Here is a 22,306-nt window from a genome sequence, read left to right as displayed (position 1 = left end):
ACGCGAACTGATTGGCCAACGCGATACCGGGGCAGTTACGATACCATACACCTAAATAGTAGATTTTGACCAATGGAGCTTAATAGTTTTGGATAGCGCGGTACAGTACCGCTTTCCCTCTTTCGGTCCGGAGTGGAAGATTATCCGGGGGATTTTTCGAAGCCGCTCGTTGGAAAGGTTGTTTCGATCGAATCTTCAGTTGGAGGCAGCGGAAGCAATTGTTCGGGTCACATTCAACAAGCCATTTCGAAGTCATATCCCATCCAAGAGAGGCAATTGGTCCCGTCGCAAGAAAAAAAAGGTATTGTGCGAAAATTCCAACGACGAAAATACCTGCTATTTCTAACGCGCTGGCCGTCTCACTAGATCCCATACCCTCGAGCAATCATCCCCAGTTTCGCCATCGTGAGCCGTTCAAAGACCCCACCGGGGCCTTTCACCTCTATATAACCACCGAAAATGTCCCTTGTCAACCTCGCCCATGTTTGCTCCCACATAACAAATGCCTCCAAAGCCCGCCTCTCAACAACCTCTGTTCCATACACCAAGCTCCACCAGAATGTCCTGCATGCGTTCCGCCATACCGGTCTCATTTCGTCCGTTGTTCTAGGGGGCGCAACTCCCCCACCCCCTCACTTCCTTCTGAACCAACCCTCTGCTGAGGAGCTGGCTGAGATTTTGGACCCCGTCACAAAAGAGAACATTGCATCTCGTCGGTTATGGGTGGGCCTAAAATACTGGCAGAGTGAACCGTTAATTACCAAAATATCCCTGATTAGCAAACCTACACGCCGTGTCACTCTTGATCTCCCATCTCTCCGCCAAATCGTCAGGGGTAACGAGGCTAGGCACGTTGATGGACTCCGATCTCCCGGAGAATGTATATTCCTCTCGACGTCGAAGGGTGTATTCGAAGCTAGAGAGTGCGTGGAGCGAAGTGTCGGAGGATATGCGCTGTGTAGAGTCGTCTAATGGGTATTTTGAAATTCTGTTGCATGATAATTGGAGTTCCTGGGCGGGTTTTCGCGTGCTACCTTGAGGGCAAAAACACGCTCCCTTTGGACCGGCACGCCATCTTGTATATTATTAGATATGTTCTGATCGTGTACTCCGTACTCTTATCGGTTCTTTTCAAGGCAAATAGAAACGATCTTCCCTTGACTGGAACCCCCACGGTCTCACTTTAGCACCTGAAAAGATGGTCGATAAAGGGCCTCTTGCAAGCAACGTTTTTTCTTAGCGTCCGATGGCGATCTATACGGCGATCCCCAGAGTATTGGACACTTGATAAAGCTCGGCAAAGCTCCTGGTCACTGATTCCAATTCTACCCAGGTCGATAGCCGATGTTGCGAGACATGCAGCGAAAGTTCCGATCTAGCCATTTGAAACTTCAAGCATCACGTACTTTTTCTATGCGTGGGTACTTTTCAATTTTAGTCAGTGAACATTTTCGTTCATACCCTTTCTAACTGTTGAGACTGGCAAAGTCCGCAGATCATTCCCTACTCTTCGTAATCGACTTTTCTGGCCCGCACGAAGGATGTAAGGCACCCTCAGTGTCCCCAGTTCGACCCCGTAGATTTGGAACCCAGTTTAGTCGATGGAGAATGTTTAATCCGATCGACCGACCACGGGCATCCTTGCAGCCTTCTCTCCGAATCGCCAGCTTTTCCAACGTCAACCTTCAAACAGCCAGCAATCGCCTCAAAGCAAATTATATCTCTATCGCGGCAGAAATGCCTAGTTATACGTTGACGAGTAATAATGGCCTTAAAAGTCACTCACCTGTCTGTCGGAATGGGTTCTCGCCCACTGGCTTGCCAGCCACAAGCCCGTTACTTCTCCATCTTCCCGATATCAGGTAGCATCAGCCGGTTGGCCGTTATGTCACAATATTCAGTTACGTTAGACTAAGACCAGCTAAATTACAGTTCCTGCAGTTGACATGAACCGTCTGCAAATCAGCTGCGAATGGAGATAATCCCAGAGAAAGAGCCTAATGCCTTACGATTGCTGCCCAAAGGCTTGGTTTTCTTGCAGCAAAGTAGCGGCCTAAATGATCCTCGAGAAAGAGCCTATTATTGCCCTGTCATTGCTGCCCAATCCCTACGGTCCTTTTGCTTATCCTCATCTCAGCATGTCTGAAGCGCCCCTTAACACCTCGGGGCCCTTCTTTTTTGAGACTCCTGAATCACAATTGTGACAACACCCTTCTCCCTTTCGTTGAATTCCGTGGCCGCCACTTACAAGGGTTAGCGTCCGCCCCCCCTTTCCAGAAAACCCAGGATAGTGTGCCATGCTTCCGCGACTGAGTCGCTGGTGTCCTTTTCAAAATCTGTCACGCGCGCTGCCATCTGGTCAGAAAACTGGGCTTTTAGCGAATTACGACTTGTGAAAATGACGATATTGATCGCTTTCATCTAAGTTATTTCGAAGATCTTTCCTTGTCGATACTTCCCATTTCGATATCTATTGGGACGATTCATTTCCGCTTCCTCCTGATTAGCAGTTGTTGATGCCTGCTGGGGGCAGTTTTTTTATCTATCCTCGACCAGGCGAACTTCTTTTATTTCCGTTAAAAGATATACAGGGCAGACTCCCCCGCCTTTACTCGTGTGGAATTATATACCCATATTCCTTTTTTTTTATTTTTTTAATTTGATTGCCGCTGCAGCTTAACATGGCATATGCAAATTTCGTTCCGTTTGGAAAGCATGGCCAAACCAGAGACTCGCCGTTTAGTCCGGGATCTTGCGATCCACTATCGTTCTCTGCGCGAAGGTCGGTTGACTTTTATTTCCTTTCTCCCCCTCCCGGTATTGGATCGCGCTCACGAAACTGTGCAAGCCCGGGAACCGGCAGAGATCATGGGATTCAACCACCCTGGGACACTTCTGAGGCATCGAGAGCGTACAGCAACAGGTATATAATTGGTCTACAAATATACTGTTGGGAAAGAGGCGCTGAGTTGCAATCATTGAATCAGGATACCGTCCCCCAAAAAGGATCAATTTCATCAGAAGCATACGGAAGCGGCCCCTTACTCTGAGCGGTCCGATTTCTCTGAAACCTGGAGCATTTATGCCAATAGCAATAGATTGTCTTTATCTCCTTTGTCCTATGATCAATATTCTTATCCACCGCCATCTCTCATGCCACGGCCAATTGGAGAACAACTGGCGCAAGCACCAATTAATGGCGGTTTGGAGATGCCTGCTTCTACTTGCAGTGATATCCGCGCTCCAAAGACGCTCATTTCAGGAGAACCAAATTTATTTCCCGAACGGCTAAAACGGCGAGCAACGGATAGCGTAAGAGGAGCCGGACGATACCACTCACAACGGCGGCCAGGCAACAGGGATGAGTTTGATGGACCAACTCAGCTTCTAGACATGCCGTCTGCTATAACCGTGGAAATTCAGGAAGATGATCTCCCTCTCCTTCCTACAACTTTGGATGTGCAAGAACAAGATCAGATCCTTTCTGATGTTAATGATCGTTTGTCAAAATGTGCTTTCGATTTTGTGGCAAAATACCAGTTCCCTATCCCTCTAGAATCAGACAAAAAGCATGTTAGGAGCCCACAGGACCGCGAATGGACTGAATGGGTTTATCTTTTGAAAAGGCTTGCCACGAAGCGGCGAATTCCTGCCAGGGTCCTGTATAATGGGCAGATTAAGCAGTTTGTAACCGTGCTGGAAAATGCCCTGGAAACACGCCATGTGACCAAGAATCAAAATCGTCCGTTGAAAGACGACCGCAATATCCTTCAGTTTATTTCCGCGGGAACCCAAGTTGCTAAGATCCTCAAGGATGCTTCTGCCATGGAGTACTTTGATTGGTTGTATGTCCAAACAGAGAGATATATCCACGAACGGCGAATTCACCGAGAGAAACTTGCATTCCATAATGGCCTCTAGGACTGGGCCTGATCGTTTATGTATATCGCCCTCTTCAGCTGGCCGGGAATGTTTCAGTTTACGCCCGAGGAGTTTGTACCGTTATTGGAGCTGACAAGTTCTAATACCCCGCCATCATGAATAGCATCCAGGGAATTTCGAAGCAATATGAAACCTCGTGAGCCTTCCGCGCTCGATAGGAAGAGCTCAAATTAGTGGATACGAAGATGGATCGTGTGCGGAATCGCGGTAATTCCGTTGCCACATGCGAATGGGACCCTCTCTTTGGCCGGGATTAAAGTGATAAATGTCCATTTTTTGATCTCATCTGTCCCCCGGGCCTTGCGGGCAACACCAACGACCAATTTTCCGGGCTCTATTATTGGGCCATATTTTTCGCTGCCAGTTTTTTACCTGCATAATTTCCTGAACCCCCCGTACACGTCCACTCGTTTTTCTCTATCTCCACAAGGCTGCCATCTCATTCATTTAACTCCCAACCCGGACCTACCCTCACTTCACTTGGATTCCCCATTTTCTTTTTCTTTTTTTGGCCCTTGGAGCTCGATGACGAGTAATCGCCATAGTAAGAGACGATAATTCTAGCCTCCATTCCAATTGTCATCTGTATATGTTACTATAATAGACAGCCACTTTTTTAATTTCTTTTTGTTATCCTGGTTGGAAAGATAATGCGATTTTTTCGATACACCAATCAATGTTGCATTCTTTTTTACCTGGGAGAAGTTAAATTTGGCGCAAGGCCCGGAAATACTCATCCTAGCAAGAGGATACCATGGTCTAACATATGAAACAAGGCTGAAGAGTTCCCTTATTACTTTTGGGATACTCAAAACGTATCTATATCAAGATATATTTCGTGCGACCTCAGTCATTATATACGGAGAGGAGATTATCCAAACGCAACATTTTATACAAAAAATAAAAAGAAAGGCCTCCAAGTACATGGAGCCTCACACCTACTAATCCGCGTAATCTGCGTAATCTGTCGCTCTCTTCCTCTCGCTTATTTTCCAAGCATTCCCATCGCCCCATGGATGACGACGGTGGCCAACGACCTCATGCGACGCCACCTCCACATCCATATCCCTACCAGACCAACGGTCGAGAAAAGCATTGCGCCCAAGACGCGAATCAGCACTTTACTTTGCCGCGCGGTGGCCTCCTCGACTTCCGAATACCGCTGATTTCCAAAACTCACACGGGCATACTGCGTCGACCAGCCCAGACCAGGTGCGTATCGATATAGTGCCTCTTCAATGGCCTTGCGGATCCGATAGGTGGATGATTTGACGCCCCAGCGCATCTCAATGTAGTTGCGACGAGACAGATCGTTGATGGCATGCGCGTCGGGAACGCGCTGGCGGGTATACGCGTTTAATGCGGCTGCGCGTAGTTCTTTGATGCGAGCGGGGTCGTTGGCGTTTTCGGGGGAGTACACGCCGGATTCATCGAGAAGTTTGAAGAGGATTCGGACATCCTCGAGGCCTGCGTTCAGGCCCTGACCATAGAATGGAAGGACGGCATGAGATGCGTCGCCTAGGATGACGACGCTCGAATTGAAATGGTGGGGGGAGCATTTGATACTGATCAATGGGAGATGTGGATTGTTCATGAACTGCTCTTTCAGGGATTCCGGAGGGATAAGCTCCGGTGATACCCCCGGGAAATGAACATTGAAGAATTCGTACAGTTGGTCGGGAGATTTTTCAAGTGCGGAAAAATGGGCCGATGGGGCAAAGAGCGTGCAAACGAAGGTCTTGTCTGGAGATGGCAGTGCGATGAACATGAATTCGCGTCCAGGCCAGATATGAAGGTGATTGGGCGAGATACGGAAGTCATTGTCGTCCGATGGTTTGATCTGGAATTCGCACCACAGGGTATCGATATACTCCTGTTGGTAATCCATTCGCGCGAATTTCATCAAGTGGAATCTAGTAGCAGAATGTGCACCATCAGCACCGATCAACAAATCAAACGGGACCTCGAGCTCCGGAGCTCGTGTGACGTTGATAGATTTATCATCCTGGCTAGAATCCGCCTTGAATGTCCCCACGGTATCACCTGGGGTTCTCCGTTCGAACCAGGCTTTATTGTTTCTAAAATCGGCTCCTGTCAGCTTGTGGTTGAAGAAGAGCTTAACATTGGGCGTCTGCTCAAGCTCATTCAGAAGAATTGTATTCAAGGTGCCACGGTCTATCGCATTGATGTACTATCGCCCAGATAAGCAATTCAGCCCTGTAAGCAGCAGGGAAGGCTCTCAGGTATGACTGACTCGACCATGAACATCATATGCCTGTGCCTCTTCCCAGAGCTTTCCGCTGCTTGCACGCCCATGGATCATACGGCCATGCATGGGAATAGCCTCATGAAGAATTTGCTGAACAAATCCGGGGCGGTGCGACGACTCCATGGAATGGATCCCACGCTCTGATATTGCGAGGTTGATCGACTTGGTGAAGTTTAGAGGAATGGTCGATGGATCACGGAGATCTGCCCGAAGAAAAATGAATATGTATCCCCAAATTACAAGATTCAAAATAGGAAGACGATCAATGCCAAGAAGCAGCAAATAGTAGACCAATTACAGTGAATAACGCATTAAGCTGAATATCAGTCAGGGATCAGGACAACGATGGGGAATAACAGTGCAGCGTGTGACAAAAATCGAACCATTATTGTGATCCGGACCAGAGAGGCAAAAGGAGGCCCCATTGTGTTGGAGCAGAAAGCAGTTTGTGAACAAAACACTGGATATGAGAAAATGAAAAAGATATTCAGACCAGATCGGTCCGGGTATTAACCAAGAATCACTCTCATTGACAACTAGGGGATTTATCACCAAAAAGCATCTCAACAGGACAAAGTACTCCTGTCGCGTGACATACCTCCGCGAAGTTCATAGAGCTCGACATTGTCACCTCGGGCGGCGGCATAGAGGGCCGCTAAGGAGCCCACTGGGCCAGCGCCCACAATTACAACCTTGCGTTGCTTCAATCCGCCAGGCATATTGTAAGTAGTGATTTTTTTGAAGTTTTCAGACGTTGTTGAGTCAAAATATATTTTCTGGCGGGGCAATTCACAAAAGGTGCCTCCGGAAGTGAAATAGCCGCGAACAACGTCACACCTTTGAATGAGATTCACGTGATAGATGCGGCTAGAGCGTCTGTGGCGCCTAATGGTTCCCTTCTTTTGAGTCCCGCCAGCAGCAGAACTTGGAAGCCAGAACGCCCGCAACGCTGCCTGATCGACACGCTCAACGGCCAGGGGGCAGTCTCGGTTCTCCACGAAGGAAGATCTCAGGCATTTTTTTACGGCTGGTCAACTTTGTTGACACCATCACTCCCTCCTAGGCTCAAATTAAAGAGGAGCACAACGCGTTTTACTTTTACCTATTTTTACCTTTATTTTTTTTTATTTTTATTTTTATTTTTTTTTTTTTAAAAAAAAAAACAAGGATCCAAGATAGGATCGATAGGAATTCCGCAACAATGGGTGAGGTTGATGCCAAAAACTGCATAGGACTGGACTGCAGAAATCCAGCAGGCAGTCTACGATGTCCGACATGCCTTAAACTTGGAATAGAAAGTTATTTCTGTTCCCAGGACTGCTTTAAGCGTAGTTGGGTACGCTTCCAGACAGGCTCGCAAGGTGCTGAGGCCGCTCACACGAGGCTTGGACGGAGCTGACTTCTCGATAGGCTGAACATAAAGCGATCCATAAAAGCAAATGTGATTACCCTATTCCTCATACTTAAAGTTCTCCTTCAAATCGATCTGACCGAATTCTTCCCTTAGCAACGTACGACCCTTTCCCGACATACCCTTATACTGGCAAGCTACGGCCAGTGTATCCTTTATCTCCACAAAACAAGGTCCCCCCCGATGTTGTCCAGCCTGATTACGCTATTGATGGAGTTCCACGCTCCGAGCAGAAACTTTTTGGCCGGAACAATATCAGAATTCTTACCGAAAAGGAACAAGATGGAATGAGGAAGGTATGCCGTATGGGAAGAGAGGTCCTGGATATCGCAGCCCGTGAGATTAAAGTGGGCGTGACAACCGATCATATTGATAAAGTCGTCTATCAAGCGTGTATGGAACGAAAGGTGAGTATTGTCCTCATGCGTCTGGACATCTCGGGAGTGGATGAAAACTGATTTGATACATCAGGCATATCCCTCGCCCCTGAATTATATGAACTTTCCTAAGTCAGTGTGTACCTCGGTCAACGAAGTCATTTGCCATGGCATTCCCGACCAACGGCCGCTCGAGGACGGAGATATCATCAATATCGACATTTCCATATACCATGGTGGTTTCCATGCAGATCTCAACGAAACATACTACGTAGGAGACAAATCACTTGCGGATCCTGACACAGTTCGCGTGGTCGAAACGGCGAGGGAATGCTTAGACAAGGCTATCGAAATTGTGAAACCGGGAATGTTATTCCGTGAGCCGGGTAATGTCATCGAGAAACACGCAAAGAGTCGGGACTGCAGTGTCGTGAGAACTTATTGCGGTCATGGTGTTAACCAGCTCTTCCACACGGCTCCAAGTATCCCACATTATGCGAAAAGTAAGACCGTCGGATCGGCAAAGCCCGGCATGTGCTTCACTATCGAGCCCATGATCAATTTGGGAAGCTATAGGGATAAGACGTGGCCGGACAATTGGACCAGTGTCACCATAGATGGAAAGAAATCGGCTCAGTTTGAGCACACTCTGCTGGTAACAGAGACAGGTGTTGAAATTCTTACCGCAAGGCAATCTGATTCACCAGGTGGACCAGTCTCAATGCCTTCTATATCCGGTGACTAAAGCATGAAGATCTATTGCATTATTTTCCGAAACTAGCGACTCCCGTCATTTTCACTCAAAGATGTATCTTGTACTCCGTAGCCCTGAAAGTGATTGACGATGATCCACTTAAAATTTCAATTTGTATGTACTCCATATTCGGATTCAATACCCCGCTCTTCCTGTCTTTCGGGATAATCTTCAAAGGGTATCTCTTCCATAATTCCAATGTCCTCCAGACGACTATGAGATTTTTTGCTGGTAGCTACGGAGTACTCCGTGCTCTGTTCACGGGCCGAGACCCCCAGCGCGCACGGGCCCAACTATGTTTTATCTCTCGTCCAATGAACAGAAAACGCACCTCTGAAGCAGCCACGATTGAAACAAAGCTTCCCGCCATGTGTGCGATCCGTTCATCGTCGACTTTGCTTGCTTGCTTCGATTACGTAGAATCGAGCTATCCATGGTGAATGCGGATACGGAGTAACTCCTCCGTACTCCGTTCTCGACGGAATTCTCGGGATTTGACGATCTTCTCCAAAGTCACGTGTCACCGTGGATTTTCCAAATCCGCTTCCTCGTATTATCCTGTATCGTGACACCTGGCATTTCAGTTGTCTTTGGGATAAGAGGTGATTAAGATGAGGGTAGAGACTGTGGCCGATAATGGTTGGAACTCGGCGGCCTCTGAGACTACTCCGCTGCTTATCTCCCAGGAAGATGGACGCCAGGATCACGCCGTCTTGAGCGGATCAGTGGCTAAGGCCAACGGCGACCCTGGCACAGATGAGGAGGAATTGAAAGCAAATGAGGTTGATGCAGCTAGAGCTGCTCAATTTGAGGGCCTACCTGATGCACAAACAAAATTGAAATACATTATCCCAAGCATATCGATCGGTGTATGCATATACTACATACTTATCTTTATCATAGCTTGACCGATGGGCTGACGCTGTGACTGTAGGTATTTCTTTCTGCTGCGGACCAGACAATTATTGTCGCAAGTTATGGCAAGATTGGAAGCGATCTAAATGCCCTCAACCTTACTAATTGGGTTGCTACGTCCTACTTCTTATCCCTGACTTCGTTTCAGCCGCTCTATGGACGCCTCAGTGATATTTTTGGGCGTAAAGCGTGTCTGCTATTTAGCTACACTGTATTCGGGCTCGGGTGTGTTTTTTGCGGTCTAGCCCGAGATATTAAGGAATTGATTGCTGCCAGAGTATGTTGTCTCCTGGCCTTTCCTGATTCGTAAGCGACTAACGAAGTCAAAAGATCTTTCAGGGTATTGGAGGCGGAGGAATGACCACGGTAGTAAGCATACTTTTAAGTGACATTGTCCCTCTTCGAGACCGCGGCGTTTGGCAGGGAATCATTAATATCATCTATGCGACCGGGTCCGGGTTGGGTGCACCACTAGGTATGTTCAGTTGTATTGTGACTTCGAAGTTATTAGGCTCTGACATTTTCTAGGGGGATTCTTAGCTGATTCTATCGGTTGGCGCTGGTGAGTGGCTAGACACTTGATCACGCTTTTTGAGTGAAAGGCTGACAGCTTTTTCCCTTTGTTTCCTGCAGGGCCTTTCTTGCTCAGGGTCCAATCTGTCTTGTGGCTTTTATTGCGGTTGCATTCCTGTTACATTTACCAGCAATCGACGAGTCACATTGGCGAGAAAAGTTAAAACGCGTTGACTTCCTAGGAGCGACAACCCTTGTCTTTGCTGTTTTCGGTTTCCTACTTGGATTGGATCGGGGTACCAATATTGCATGGAATCTTCCTATAACGATTGTATCGTTGACCGTATCAATTGCTCTATTTGCATTGTTTTTCTGCATTGAGATGTGGATCGCTTCCGATCCGTTTGCGCCCGGTCATATCATCTTCGAGCGAAGCTTACTTGCTTGTTACTTTGCCAATTTCTTTAGTTTTGGCTCCTGGCTTGCTGGTATCTTTTACCTCCCATTGTTTTTTCAAGCACGTGAAGGTGTTTCTGCCACAGGGGCTGGTCTTAGGCTCCTGCCTTCAATAATAGCGGGGGTAAGTGGTTCTCTAGTCGGTGGCTTTATCATGAGAAAAACCGGCAGATATTTTTGGGTGACAGTTTGGTCGTATGCCCTGCTCACTGCCGGTCTGCTTGTGATTTACTTGTTCTCAGGTGCAATTTTGGACAGCACCATTGCCATTATGATCGGAATGGTGATGTGTGGATTGGGAAATGGAGTGGGAGTAACAACAACTTTGATTGCTTTACGTACGTTCTCTCTTTCTTTCACAGGTGCCCGTTGAGTTGCTAATCATGTGCCTAAGTCGCGAACGCATCCCCAGAGGATCAAGCTGTTGCTACTGCATGCTCATACCTATTCCGGTCACTGGGCTCTGTAATTGGAGTTTCCCTTTCCTCTGGTATTGTCCAGCAAACACTTCGTTCTAGTCTACGCTCAGCTCTCCGGGATAGCAAGGATATCGACAAAATTGTCAACGGTGTTAGAGAGAGCCTTGATTATCTAAAGGCCCTTGACCCTCCTATTAGGCAGATCGTGCGGGAATGTTATGGCCATGCTACTAATAGTAGCTTTGGTTTCATGGCTGCGGTGGCTTTTTTTTCACTTTTGAGCTCTGCTTTTATACGCGAGCAGAAGCTTAGCGGCTGAGGGAGATGGATCGGATGAACGATACTTCGACAATCTCGAGTCGACGAAAACGGTATCGTGCCTCAAATCGGCAGGATGTTTTGTCCCTTTTCTTCATAAATATGGGGGACTAACCATTGACTAAAGTCCACGCCTAGAACCTTTACGGTTATGAGATTCTTACCGGGAGGTACATCAATTCCCTAGAGAGATAGCTCAGTTCATAACCTTTCCAAAATGGAATACCATCCTCTTCTGCCCTAAGTGTTGGACTGTTGGAATGGGATTTCCGTTCCTTTGCGGTAAAATTTGGGGTGGCATGATGTATATCCAAAGGAAGGGTTAGATGGATGCAAGTGTCCCGCCCACATATATCGAAACTCTAGGAAATTGCACAGTTCTTTAATAAAAGAGATTTTTCCCAGAGATTTTTTGATGGGATAAACAATTCAATTTTGAGGTTAGACCGGGCATGACATATCAACTGGACCCCAAATGGTCGGACGAGTTCAGTTACTACTATTTCTTAATGCTAGCAGAATCAAAACGGCCTTCTTTTCCCTGGGTTAAGCCCTCGTCTTTGATATTAATACCTCCTTATGGAATCTAATTCACTAGAGTTTCAAGGTGTTTTGTTAAGGAGTTTGGTTGGGCTTGCCTTGAGTCAAGATATCAATGTCGGAATTCACATGTCCATTTGGGAGCTCTCTCTCTTTTTTTTTTTTTTTTTTTCCTGGCTGGTATGAAAAATAAAGCTGTTTGATGTGTAGTTGTACTATTTTCTTCACTTTGGAATAAATATTGCTGTATATAAGTCCTGCTGTGCTTGCTCATTTTACTACAGATCCATTCGATAATGGGCTACTGTCCCTGGTCAAATGGTTGACTCTGCTTGACAAAGGTGTCGCATAGCTAGTTAGGTTACACCTACTTGGCAAAATAGTAACTTGTGAAGCTCAAGAGGCTGCACCAAGCCTTTAACATAAAGCTGTTCTAAACTATCACCAACTAGAAAGAAGATACGTAGTGTGAGTAATTTGAGCCGGAAAGTGATGAATGCAGCTAATTTTGATTGGCAGTCAAAATTGTCCCTTGGCCTTGTTAGAAACTGTACCTTGTAGCAGATGGTGAGCTGCTCCGCGGTTCCAAACTCGCCGTGTGGCCAGAAACTCTATTTGGGCCATACGGGTTGTTTGGTGGTTCTCTCTGGTTTATATATACTCGTAGTTCAACCAGGAACACACGTTCAAGAACCCGAATGCAGAGTATCACGTATCAGTTCCTTTTGAGCTGGTCATTATCTTCAGCCATCCAAGGCATCACCCTTGTGCGGTTCTCATATCTGTTGGAAGGAGTTAGGCGGGTTGGGTAACCGTCCTTTCACCTATTGCTGATCGACTGAGGTAGGTAGTTAGGTCGCCTCATCCACCCGACGCCATGAAGCCTTGCCGCAACCGTGAGAGTCCCGCTTGACACCCGTCGTGGAAACCATGTCGTTGAGCAGCTCGTCGACGCGCGCATCTCCCGGTCGCTATCGCCCCGTCCTATACATTGCTACAGGCCTTGCTGCGGCGTATGCCGTCCTCCTTATCCACCGGCATTTCTATCCTCCCTACCATACTGACCTTCGACGTCGAAATGCCATACGACGCCCTTCCAGAAGAAGAGGCGTGTCGTCGGAAGCCGGCGACAGTGTCGATATTTCGACCTCCATCGAGGCTATACGAAGGCTGCAACAGTTAATATCCGCCGACGAATCGTACGGAACGTTCAGAGTCGAAGTGGACACCGGTCGTTCATACCAATGTCTCCTTACACCGTCCGAGTTTCCGACAAGGGAGGAGTTACAGGCGATCCTCGACGTTGGCCAAAACCAGGCCACCTTGATACGTAGGATGATGGAGGATTCGTTTCTGGAGAACTTCTTTGCCTTCGAATACCCTCCTTCCCACGTTATTTCGCGCTCCACAGGCGAATACCAGTATTTACAGCACCATCTGTTGGACTGGGGCTTTACCGAACCATGCATTTTGCGGGCAATCAACATGTTCAATAACGATCCCAATTTTGGTGAAGTTCTACGCCGCAGGAGGAGCAATGGTGAAGCTACGAGCCTGGAAATAACTGGAAATACTGTGATCGACGCTTATCACCAAATGCCAGAGCCTTCTGCCGATACTCAAAGTTTGTTTTCGTGGCGGGATGGTAGCGATGACACGCCCCCTTCTAGGGAAGGACAGAATTTGTTGAATCTGTTGTATCATATTGCGGAAGACCAAGCCAGGCGAGATGGATATATTCACCGTGGCATTACCTGCAATCATTGTGGAGTTGTTCCGATACAAGGGATACGATATCGCTGTGTTAATTGCGTCGACTTTGACCTTTGTGAAGCTTGTGAGGCAATGCAGGGCCATGTTAAGACTCACGTGTTTTACAAAGTGAGGATTCCAGCGCCATTCCTAGGCAGTCCTCGGCACTCTCAGCCGGTGCTTTACCCAGGAAGACCAATGAGGCTTTCTCGTAGTCTACCCCGGGTCATTGCGAAGCGGCTCTCGAGAGAAACGAAGTTTGAAAATACCGAGTTAGATGCACTTTGGGAGCAGTTTCGATGCTTGGCCAGTGCAGAATGGCAGAGTGATCCAAACAAATTCTGTCTGGCCATTGATCGCAATACATTTGATAGGTGTTTTCTGCCAAATGTGGCCAGCCGCCCTCCGGGCCCTAACCTCATTTACGATCGAATTTTCTCCTTCTACGATACCAACGGCGATAACTTGATAGGATTCGAAGAATTCGTAAAAGGATTGGCTAGTTTTGGCAATAAGAGTACTCATGAACGCTTAAAACGGGCATTCAACGGATATGATATCGATGGGGATGGTTATGTGGAAAGGAAGGACTTTTTAAGGATATTTAGGGCTCATTATATTCTTACCAGAGAGACAACTCGAGATTTGCTTACAAGCATCGAAGAGGAGTACGTCGACACCGGTAACCGAGATATCATCCTTGGTAGTCAACCCATCAGTTCTGCATTTTCCGGGCTTCCACCTGTTGGTGACCCATCAAGAACTGGTGAAGGCAAACGACCAAATTTGCACGGCGATATGGAGATTGTCGATAACCAAGGGATTCTACAAGAGGAGGTAGAAGAGGAGCTTGACAGACATGTTGTAATTGGGGATGCTGCTGCGAGGAACACGTTTGGCAGGTCACGGCCTACATGGCTACGTCTCACTCCCCAGATTCAACAGCGAGACTTGTTTGGAAGTGATGGTCGTGATGAAGGTGGTGATAGAAACAACGATGAATCCTCAGACTTCTCCATAGATTTCGAGGAGTGGCCACCACCTGAAGATGTTCAGGCCGAGGATATAGTCCAGGCCTTGGGTGCCTATGTTCCATATGAAGAGGTCATGGATCGTGTTGATAGAGCCCGGATAGCATCATGTGTTGCCGAGCGTTTCAATCGCGAAGACCGAGAGCATATTGAACATGTGAGGCGCACAGGCATTGAAGAAAGGTGGAGGCGTCGACACTTTTATATTGACGAGGAGAATGGCGTTACGGCTCCTCCAGGGTTTCACGATGAAAATGAAGATGCTGTTGAGGATGCAGACGAGACGGAATCTCATATTCCATCACCCAGGTCAAGGTCATCATCAAAAGTTCGCTTCCAAGATGACATTACGGATAATGAATATGAAACGCGATCTAACCCCTCGACATCCTCGCGCAGTATTCCCATGGGCGAAAGATGGGGCGGTATTGAGATACCAGAAGTCGAACGAGACGTTGGAAAGGAAGTCCTGTTTCAAGTCACACAGCAAGGTCTGAATGAGATATTGGATATACTTTTCAAGACCAAAGAAGATCTGATCATGGAAGCTTATCGCACCCGAGCAGAGAGAAAGCGGTGGGCTAAAGAAATCGAAGACTTTGCAGACGCACATTATAGGCCTCCACGAGCAGACGGTAAAGAGCGGGACTTAGGACTTAGTGTAGAAGACATCGGACCGGAAACGGATGACATTCCTCCTGCGGACAAGCCCCTTCAACAGCTGCTAAACGAGGCGGGCTATTCCCTTGTTTCCGAGCCGGATAATGATCAGGAGACATCAGATCCTCTTGAGATTGCAGAGACTTCAAGTCATTCACCTGTGCCCGATAGAGATAACGAGCAGGTGGTCTCAGATCTTCCCGAGAACGACCATGCTCCATCGGCCTCTGAAAATATGGCGTTCGAAGTCGAGGAAGAGGATGACGAAAGTCACGTCGGCCATGCATTCCTACAAGATTCTGAAGATACGCCTGCTTTAGATGAAGCTTTGCAAATCAGCGAAGCCACAAACTTCAACACCCTCGTTAACCGCTCTATTGCCCATGCCGACTCTCCTGTTTATGAATCTGCGCCAACGTCCACCGCTGCGTCCGCTTCAAGCTCTAGCCAATCCAACCAGGCCTTACACCTCCCCAACGCTTCTCTCCCGCTCCGCCTCCGCTTCCAACAACCTCGCCACCGCAGACGATCATCCCACACCAGTCAAATAGCCAATCCATCATACTCCTCTACTATTTCCTCAGATCCCGCAAAGCATCACATCCCTCCACCTTCTCCGCCAATACCTCCGTCTCCGAAAACTCTGGCACGCTGGTACCGGTTGAGCCAGGTAGAGAAGGAAGCAAAAGAGCGAGGCGGAACGGGTGCAAAGCTAAATTTTGAGGAGTTTGCACAGCATATGCAAGGTGAAAGGGGTAAAAGTTTGTTATTCTTAACTAGTTGGCTTGATATGATCAGCTTTTAGACGGACCAGGCCTTTTTTTTTCTTTTTTTTTTTGAACAGTATGGCGGTTGGTCCGATTTTGGTCTTCTTTTCTTACGGGCTTTGGAGAGATTGCGCTCCATTAAGAAAAGGTAATTAGGGTGGTATTAATCCTGGCAAGCATGTTATGACTTAGCCTGACGTTTTCAACGACGACAACGTGTATCATTAGATTGCATTACAACCGTAACAACACGATCCCGAAACTACGTAAATAATGGAAAATATAACTCGAATTTCAAAATGATTGACTTAGAAGTCATTATTAGGTCCTTAAAAACCGAAAAGATTCTCTTCCTCTCTATATCCCCAATTTTTGAGGGCTGGCAACACAGCCTTTGCAATCATCGCTGGCGGACCACATATTAGAGCAACGTTTCCATCCCCAGGCGGATAGCAGTGCGTTTTCAGATAGTCTTCAGTCACAAACCCGGTATCACCTTTCCAAATCTTCCCGGGATCAGACAGGATATGATTGATTTTAAATTGGTCGGGATGTTCTTTCATGAGTTTCTCCATCTCGTCTCTCAATAAGATATCACCTTCCGTCTTATTCGCGTCGACAAGCACAATCTTAGTATTGTCATGCGGGTTTTCAGACTTGAGAATATCCTTGATCAATTGCCAGCCGGGGGTTATGGCAGAACCACCCAAGACCAGGGATATATTTTGAAATTGGAGGGTCTTGCCATCAACTCTCAATTTACCGTGGCCGAGATAGTGGATCTCTCCCATGGGACCTTTGATTTCGATTTCTTCGCCAGGACGAAGTTCGTGAAGAATATTGCTTATTGTTCCTCCCGGCATGTCTTTACTGGGAAAATAGGATTTTACGACTAGATCGAATGTGCCGTCCTTTTCTTCCTCGAGGATTGGTCGAACCGGTGTGTATGAACGGGTGACCATTCGGTCTAGGAAATGGAATCCAATTTGAATGTGTTCACCTGTGTGGAGACCTAAGCTTTTCGCCCCCTCGGGTAAGGCGAATTTGTAGCGCTGGGTGTCTTCTGATATATGCGTGGTTTTGATGAGCTTGACGGGGACCCATCTAGTGGATGCGAATCAGCTTTCAGTCCAGCTTTGGGAGAAAGGTAGATAGCGATATACCTTCTTCGATTCAATGCAATATCCCCAGCTTTTTCGGAGACAGCAGCAGCATCTTTAGCGGCCTGCTCCTTTTGCCTCTTGATGAAAGCTTTGGCCTTGTCTGTGACCACGCCTATGACGCATTCTACGACGAAGTTAGCAACGAACCTCAAACACCTAGGAACGAAACATACCACTGAGTTTCTGCTCGGCGTAATCGTCATGAATACTCTCAAATTCCTCCGTCGTATCTGCGTGGACCTTTCCGGCGTGTGCCATAATCGGAGCCTTTCCGCCAGGATGCCAGCTAAGGACGCTGGTAGCGTCGTAAACTTTTCCGTTGACCACAATCCAGCAAACCCCTTCTTTGTTGTGCTTTTCTATTTCCTCACGAGTAAATTGTTTTTGTGGTGCGGATACCTCATGTTTGATGCTTTCCATTTGTACCTCAGCGGACGGCTTTAGCCACCCACCTTTACTGATCCCTGGCTCAACTGGATGTTGGAAATTCAAGCAAAGAGCACCGGAATTTTCGTCGTTTATGGTTTCTGTCCGAACAACATACCAGCAATTGTTCATCATCCTTTTCAATTAGCCTGTGCCTAAGGAAGCGATTCCTATAGAGACATACCCCATAAGATTCCAAACTGGCTTTTCTGGCTGGGTATTCTTGAAGACGTTGAAGCATCGGACCGCAATACTCTTTGCGCTGATGAGATGGGCAATTTCAACATCAACATGCCAGAACAACCACGTCCAAAATTTCTTCCCGTGTCGAACGGGTGCTTCAGGAAACTGCTTTTTGGTTAACGGCGCGGAATATCGAACATGTCATGCACATGAGCCCTTGGAGAAAAAGAATATGGGGCGGCTAGAATCCGTACCTTTCGAGTGCAATATAGCCAAGTTTTTCCATCATCTAAACTAACTTCAACTCTCTGAACTTCACACCCTCCGCCATCATAAGCATACCCTTGGATCCTATATGTCTGGCCAAACTTCGCGTTTTGCAGCTCGATCTTCTCGTTCTGACCTGGTCTGACAATCACAGAGTTCAGATTTTGCTCATTGCAAGCGGTGCTTGGATGGTGGAACATGGTCCTTGCAAATTCGGAATCCTTCTCGATCACGAAGCTTGGAAGCACCCTATTGTCATAGGTGTGGTAGTAGCTCGTATTCTCTTTGTCCGATATCCAGATTCTCGAGAGCCATTTAACACATCTGCCACCGACGTACCCTGGAATCATAATTCGAACCGGATATCCATGATCAGGGGGCAAAGGTCTGTTATTCATTTCATATGCAAGAATGACGTCGTTCGTGGGATCCATCGCATATTCCAATGGAATGCATGTGGAGTATTTGCCTTCGCTGGGATTGTCAGCTCCTTCAAAGTTTACCCATAGACGAGCATGGGAGTGTGCCGAGGGCATCAGCCTGACGCCCGCCGACATCAAGACATCCCTTAAGAGGGCGCCTTTCCAAAAAGCACAGCTAACACCTCCAGCACCCCAATCGAAACCTTTTGAGCGTCGGATCATATTAAGTTCTTTCCTCCTATTTCCGTCACAGGCCATTGCGATAGGGATGTTGATAGCGTTAAATTCGGCAAGCTCATCCATCGTAAGGATTTTCTTCCCATTGTTTATATCTACCGTATGAGTCTCCCATAAAATATGAGGTACAGCAGCATGGTTTCGAACGTAGTGTAAGCTGCTTGGGGTGATTAGACCAGCGTCAAACAGGGTTGTCAGATCCGGTTCGGCGTTTAATGGGTGTTTACCAGTCAGACGAACAAGAGCCTGATCTCGTGGGATCCAATTATCAGGAGTATATTGGTCAGCTTCGTCGATCGTCGTTATCAAGGGCTCGTCAGCCTTTGGAGAAACACGGGTTCCCGAATCAACTTCGAGACCATGCATATAATCATTTTCAACCTTCAAAGAGTGTAGAAAAGCGAGTTCCTGAGGCGAGTACTTCTGCTGTAGCCGCTTCCATTTAGGTTTCTTCTCCTCTTCGAGCTCTTGTTTATCCAGGCGGCCCTTTTCTTGCTCATTTTCTTGTGGTAAACCTTTTGTGCTGTAGGCCCCGTGATGCGTTGTCATTTGACCACGCTCCCTTCTCCATTCATGCTCCTGTTTGGGTCTCTCCTCTTCATTGCGGTTTTCTTGTTGTCTCTCCTTCTCCCGTTTCTGGATATTAACCGGCCATTCTTCCTCGTTTTTGATGAAGTTCTCCGTGGTGTGAAGCACATAGCGCCAACCAGAAGGGTGCTTTGCGGGCATCCTCAAGTGATAATCCTGCCATCCGTTACTACTAAAATTCAGAAAAGTGTAAGAGCAAAGAATCAAGCTCTGAACCAATGGGTATCATACTTCTTGGTCTCTCATGAAGTCTACCACGGTCAGCAGATCCCCTCTCTCCTTCCTCCGGCGTAGTTCATCCGCTAACTGTCTCGCATGCTCGAGGAATTCCTCATCTTTATCCAGATCATTTTCGAGGTGTGAGATGCCTGCAATTCGACCGTGCTGGTCTCGATACCCGACACGGTGGTGAGGGACCTCCTGCCAATTCGGCTCGCTCTCTATGTCCGCTTTTGAGGAACCAAGATGATAAATAGGAAGAGTCCGATGGGGTCTGTCGATCTCATTCATTTTTAAGAGATACAAGTCAACTGTGTATAGGTTGGATTGTTACCGATTTTGCCCTTGCCAAAGCCATCCAAAATGCGAAGTTGCACGTAGATATTCTCTACCCAGCAAGGTACTGTGTGATGCATCATCGAGGAGTGCCTGGTCAGCAAAATGTGAGCTGCGCTGTTGAGACTGTATTCCATTTATTGACTCTGTGCAAGGTTGCTGAGCCTAAAATTACATCATAGCTCACAGCTTGTCTCCAAGTAAATGCCAGGTTTAGGCGGAACAAGACCTCGCCCTAAATGCAGAAAATTTAATTCTTAGTGATAAGAAACGGAAGAGCGCAACACACTTCAAATACCTTTTCCTCGGGATATATAATTGTAAAAGTAGGACAGGTGGTTCGCTCCACTATTCTGCCATGTACGCTCCATACTCCGTATGGGAATTGCCATAGATTCACACTCCAAAACAATGATTTGCCAGCCAAAAACCATCAAAAAAGCCCAGGGACAACTTGAAAACATCTCGATATATGTATGCAATTATCGAAGATCTCTAATCCCAGTACTTGATAACTCCCTCCAATCCCGCCGTGGCAACCTTGCTGGTTTCCTGGGGATGCCAGTCCACGCATGTAACCGCAGAGCCTTCTTTCCCACCGGCTTGGATTTTATGCCACATTTTGCCCGTCTTCCAATCCCAGAAGCAAACATAGCCTCCGCTGTCTCCAGAAGTAACAAATTGGCCGTCAGGACTAATTGCGACGTCAATTGCGTATCCTGCATTATTATGACCGCGGAAATTCTTTTTCCGGTTTTGTCGAAACTTATCTGTTGATGCGTAGACAACAATCTGGTTATCTCCAGACTGGAAAGCGACATATTTCCCATTAGGATGAGGAGCAGCACGGACAAGGGCGTATAGGTAGGGCTCGGCAATGAATTTGATGGGAACAGGGATGTTGTACTCCCATGCGCGGAGGGATTTATCGTCGGAAGTAGAAATAAACCTGCGGTTATTATCGACAAAAGTAAGGGTATTTATCGCAGCGAGATGGTGGTCATATTCTTGAGTGATTTCTCCTGATCGTGTGTCGAACTGCACGATCTTCTTGTCTGACATTCCGGCAAGAAATTCATGCCAGTGGTTAGGATCCGGATTGAATCGAACGACATGAGGCGTCTTTCCAGTCGAGAATCGCCCGACGCATTTTCCGTACTCTGTATCCCAGAGTTTAATTTGTCGATCATATGACGCTGAAAGGAAAGTGGTTCCGGAGGGGTGGAAGGTGGTATCAGAGACGGAACTAGAATGGCCTGAATAAGTCCGCAACAGCTCTCGTGAATGGTAGACATCCCAGATTTTAATTTTCGAATCAGCAGAGGACGAGAGCAACAAGTGCCCGGAAGATGGGAAGAAACGTATGGACGTAATCGGCTTCGTATGTGATTTCCAGGTATGGATCAACTTCTTTGGTATATAATTCTTGATGCTTCCCACTTCCTTCTTGAGATCGACATCCAGATCTTGAGGAACATGCATATACGTTCGTCCTTGGTAGTCGAATTGTTCCGCACCATGAAATTCTGTCGTCTCTGATTGCGACATATCTTCCTGGTATTCGGTAGCCCGCTTGTCCATGGCTGGCATGTTCGAAGGCACAATCTCCTCTTCAACGTATTCCTCGTCACTCGCGAGCTCCTCCCCAGCCACCGCCAAATCTTCCTCGTAGACCTGTTCCTCGTTCTGATACTTCGCCCAGGGGCCTAAATATGCACCCTCTCCCTCCACAATACTCGAATCGCCTTTCTTCTGCCTCTTTCTCCTCAGTGCGGCGCTCGCTTCCTTCGAGGGCCGCATCTGCACCGCATCCCTTCCCCCGAATAATGCCACGTTCTCCATGTTCCCGACATATGCGCCAGCAACACTCGGGTCCTTGGTATATCCGAGGCTCTGAAACGTGCGATGTTGCGTTGTAAAAGTCGCATCGCTGATCATTACTTCCTCCGCGTTCCCGGTCAAGACGTTCTTCCTCTTTATCCCGTGCGCGGAACGAAAAGGATTTGCAGGGCCAGCCGCTGGCCGTGTTAGCTGGTCGAAGGTCGCGTTATATGTAAGAGCATTCTCCGTGGGCTTCGCAAGTGCAAGCTGTAAATCAACAGCATTCTATAATGCAAAGTTAGCGCGTAAACGAAGGCTTGACTCGTGGGCCATGGGCACGAACCTCTATTGGCACATCGGGGGCAGCCGTCACATGCGTATGAGCTGACCTTGACGCTACGCCCTTAACATCATCGTCACTCGAGTCGTAATTCGCATCTAGAAGCGACGCCATGTTCACGCCTGTTCGCCGTTGTGCTTCCTGGTCGGCTGGCTCCCGCTGAGATGGCGATCGATGGGA

At 47.5% G+C, this 22,306-nt stretch overlaps 8 protein-coding genes across 8 annotated transcripts; 5 read left to right on the top strand and 3 right to left on the bottom strand.

Moving 5' to 3' along the window:
- The first annotated feature begins 196 nt into the window (after nt 1–196).
- D8B26_004331 (mitochondrial 37S ribosomal protein uS8m) lies at nt 197–1,172 on the top strand. The gene is made up of 2 exons (XM_003065133.2): nt 197–301; nt 367–1,172. Exon 2 carries the CDS (start codon nt 460–462, stop codon nt 970–972), a length of 513 nt encoding a protein of 170 aa, XP_003065179.1. The 5' UTR covers nt 197–301; nt 367–459; the 3' UTR covers nt 973–1,172.
- Nucleotides 1,173–2,681: 1,509 nt separating this feature from the next.
- D8B26_004330 (uncharacterized protein) lies at nt 2,682–3,921 on the top strand (the record flags this gene model as incomplete). Its single annotated transcript, XM_003065132.2, has 2 exons — nt 2,682–2,923; nt 2,988–3,921. The coding sequence occupies 2 exons, from the start codon at nt 2,682–2,684 to the stop codon at nt 3,919–3,921; spliced, it is 1,176 nt and encodes a 391-aa protein (XP_003065178.2).
- An 835-nt stretch (nt 3,922–4,756) lies between these two features.
- Nucleotides 4,757–6,951, bottom strand: BNA4 (kynurenine 3-monooxygenase, mitochondrial precursor). The gene is made up of 3 exons (XM_003065131.2): nt 6,810–6,951; nt 6,197–6,414; nt 4,757–6,133 (listed from the first exon to the last, which is right to left on the bottom strand). Exons 1-3 carry the CDS (start codon nt 6,928–6,930, stop codon nt 4,928–4,930), a joined length of 1,545 nt encoding a protein of 514 aa, XP_003065177.1. The 5' UTR covers nt 6,931–6,951; the 3' UTR covers nt 4,757–4,927.
- A 417-nt stretch (nt 6,952–7,368) lies between these two features.
- MAP1 (Methionine aminopeptidase 1) lies at nt 7,369–8,796 on the top strand. Its single transcript, XM_003065130.2, has 4 exons — nt 7,369–7,547; nt 7,622–7,652; nt 7,719–8,029; nt 8,094–8,796. Exons 1-4 carry the CDS (start codon nt 7,413–7,415, stop codon nt 8,742–8,744), a joined length of 1,128 nt encoding a protein of 375 aa, XP_003065176.2. The 5' UTR covers nt 7,369–7,412; the 3' UTR covers nt 8,745–8,796.
- Nucleotides 8,797–9,324: 528 nt separating this feature from the next.
- D8B26_004327 (uncharacterized protein) lies at nt 9,325–11,746 on the top strand. The gene is made up of 6 exons (XM_003065129.2): nt 9,325–9,622; nt 9,688–9,945; nt 9,999–10,143; nt 10,197–10,230; nt 10,302–10,975; nt 11,032–11,746. The coding sequence occupies exons 1-6, from the start codon at nt 9,365–9,367 to the stop codon at nt 11,373–11,375; spliced, it is 1,713 nt and encodes a 570-aa protein (XP_003065175.1). The 5' UTR covers nt 9,325–9,364; the 3' UTR covers nt 11,376–11,746.
- A 1,098-nt stretch (nt 11,747–12,844) lies between these two features.
- On the top strand, nt 12,845–16,162 carry D8B26_004326 (uncharacterized protein; the record flags this gene model as incomplete). The annotated part of the gene is made up of 1 exon (XM_003065128.2): nt 12,845–16,162. One exon carries the CDS (start codon nt 12,845–12,847, stop codon nt 16,160–16,162), a length of 3,318 nt encoding a protein of 1,105 aa, XP_003065174.2.
- On the bottom strand, nt 15,533–20,033 carry D8B26_004325 (uncharacterized protein). Its single transcript, XM_003065127.2, has 6 exons — nt 19,642–20,033; nt 18,151–19,566; nt 17,898–18,061; nt 17,461–17,849; nt 17,288–17,411; nt 15,533–17,228 (listed from the first exon to the last, which is right to left on the bottom strand). Exons 1-6 carry the CDS (start codon nt 19,918–19,920, stop codon nt 16,454–16,456), a joined length of 3,147 nt encoding a protein of 1,048 aa, XP_003065173.1. The 5' UTR covers nt 19,921–20,033; the 3' UTR covers nt 15,533–16,453.
- A 231-nt stretch (nt 20,034–20,264) lies between these two features.
- Nucleotides 20,265–22,258, bottom strand: D8B26_004324 (uncharacterized protein). Its single transcript, XM_003065126.2, has 2 exons — nt 22,130–22,258; nt 20,265–22,071 (listed from the first exon to the last, which is right to left on the bottom strand). The coding sequence occupies exons 1-2, from the start codon at nt 22,238–22,240 to the stop codon at nt 20,461–20,463; spliced, it is 1,722 nt and encodes a 573-aa protein (XP_003065172.1). The 5' UTR covers nt 22,241–22,258; the 3' UTR covers nt 20,265–20,460.
- Between the last annotated feature and the right edge of the window lie 48 nt (nt 22,259–22,306).

Source organism: Coccidioides posadasii, chromosome 2, assembly GCF_018416015.2.
Source record: "Coccidioides posadasii str. Silveira chromosome 2, complete sequence".
In the NCBI taxonomy this organism is placed as follows: domain Eukaryota; kingdom Fungi; phylum Ascomycota; class Eurotiomycetes; order Onygenales; family Onygenaceae; genus Coccidioides; species Coccidioides posadasii.
Note: the sequence above shows the minus strand (reverse complement) of the source record. Positions and strands in the feature narration are given on the sequence as shown.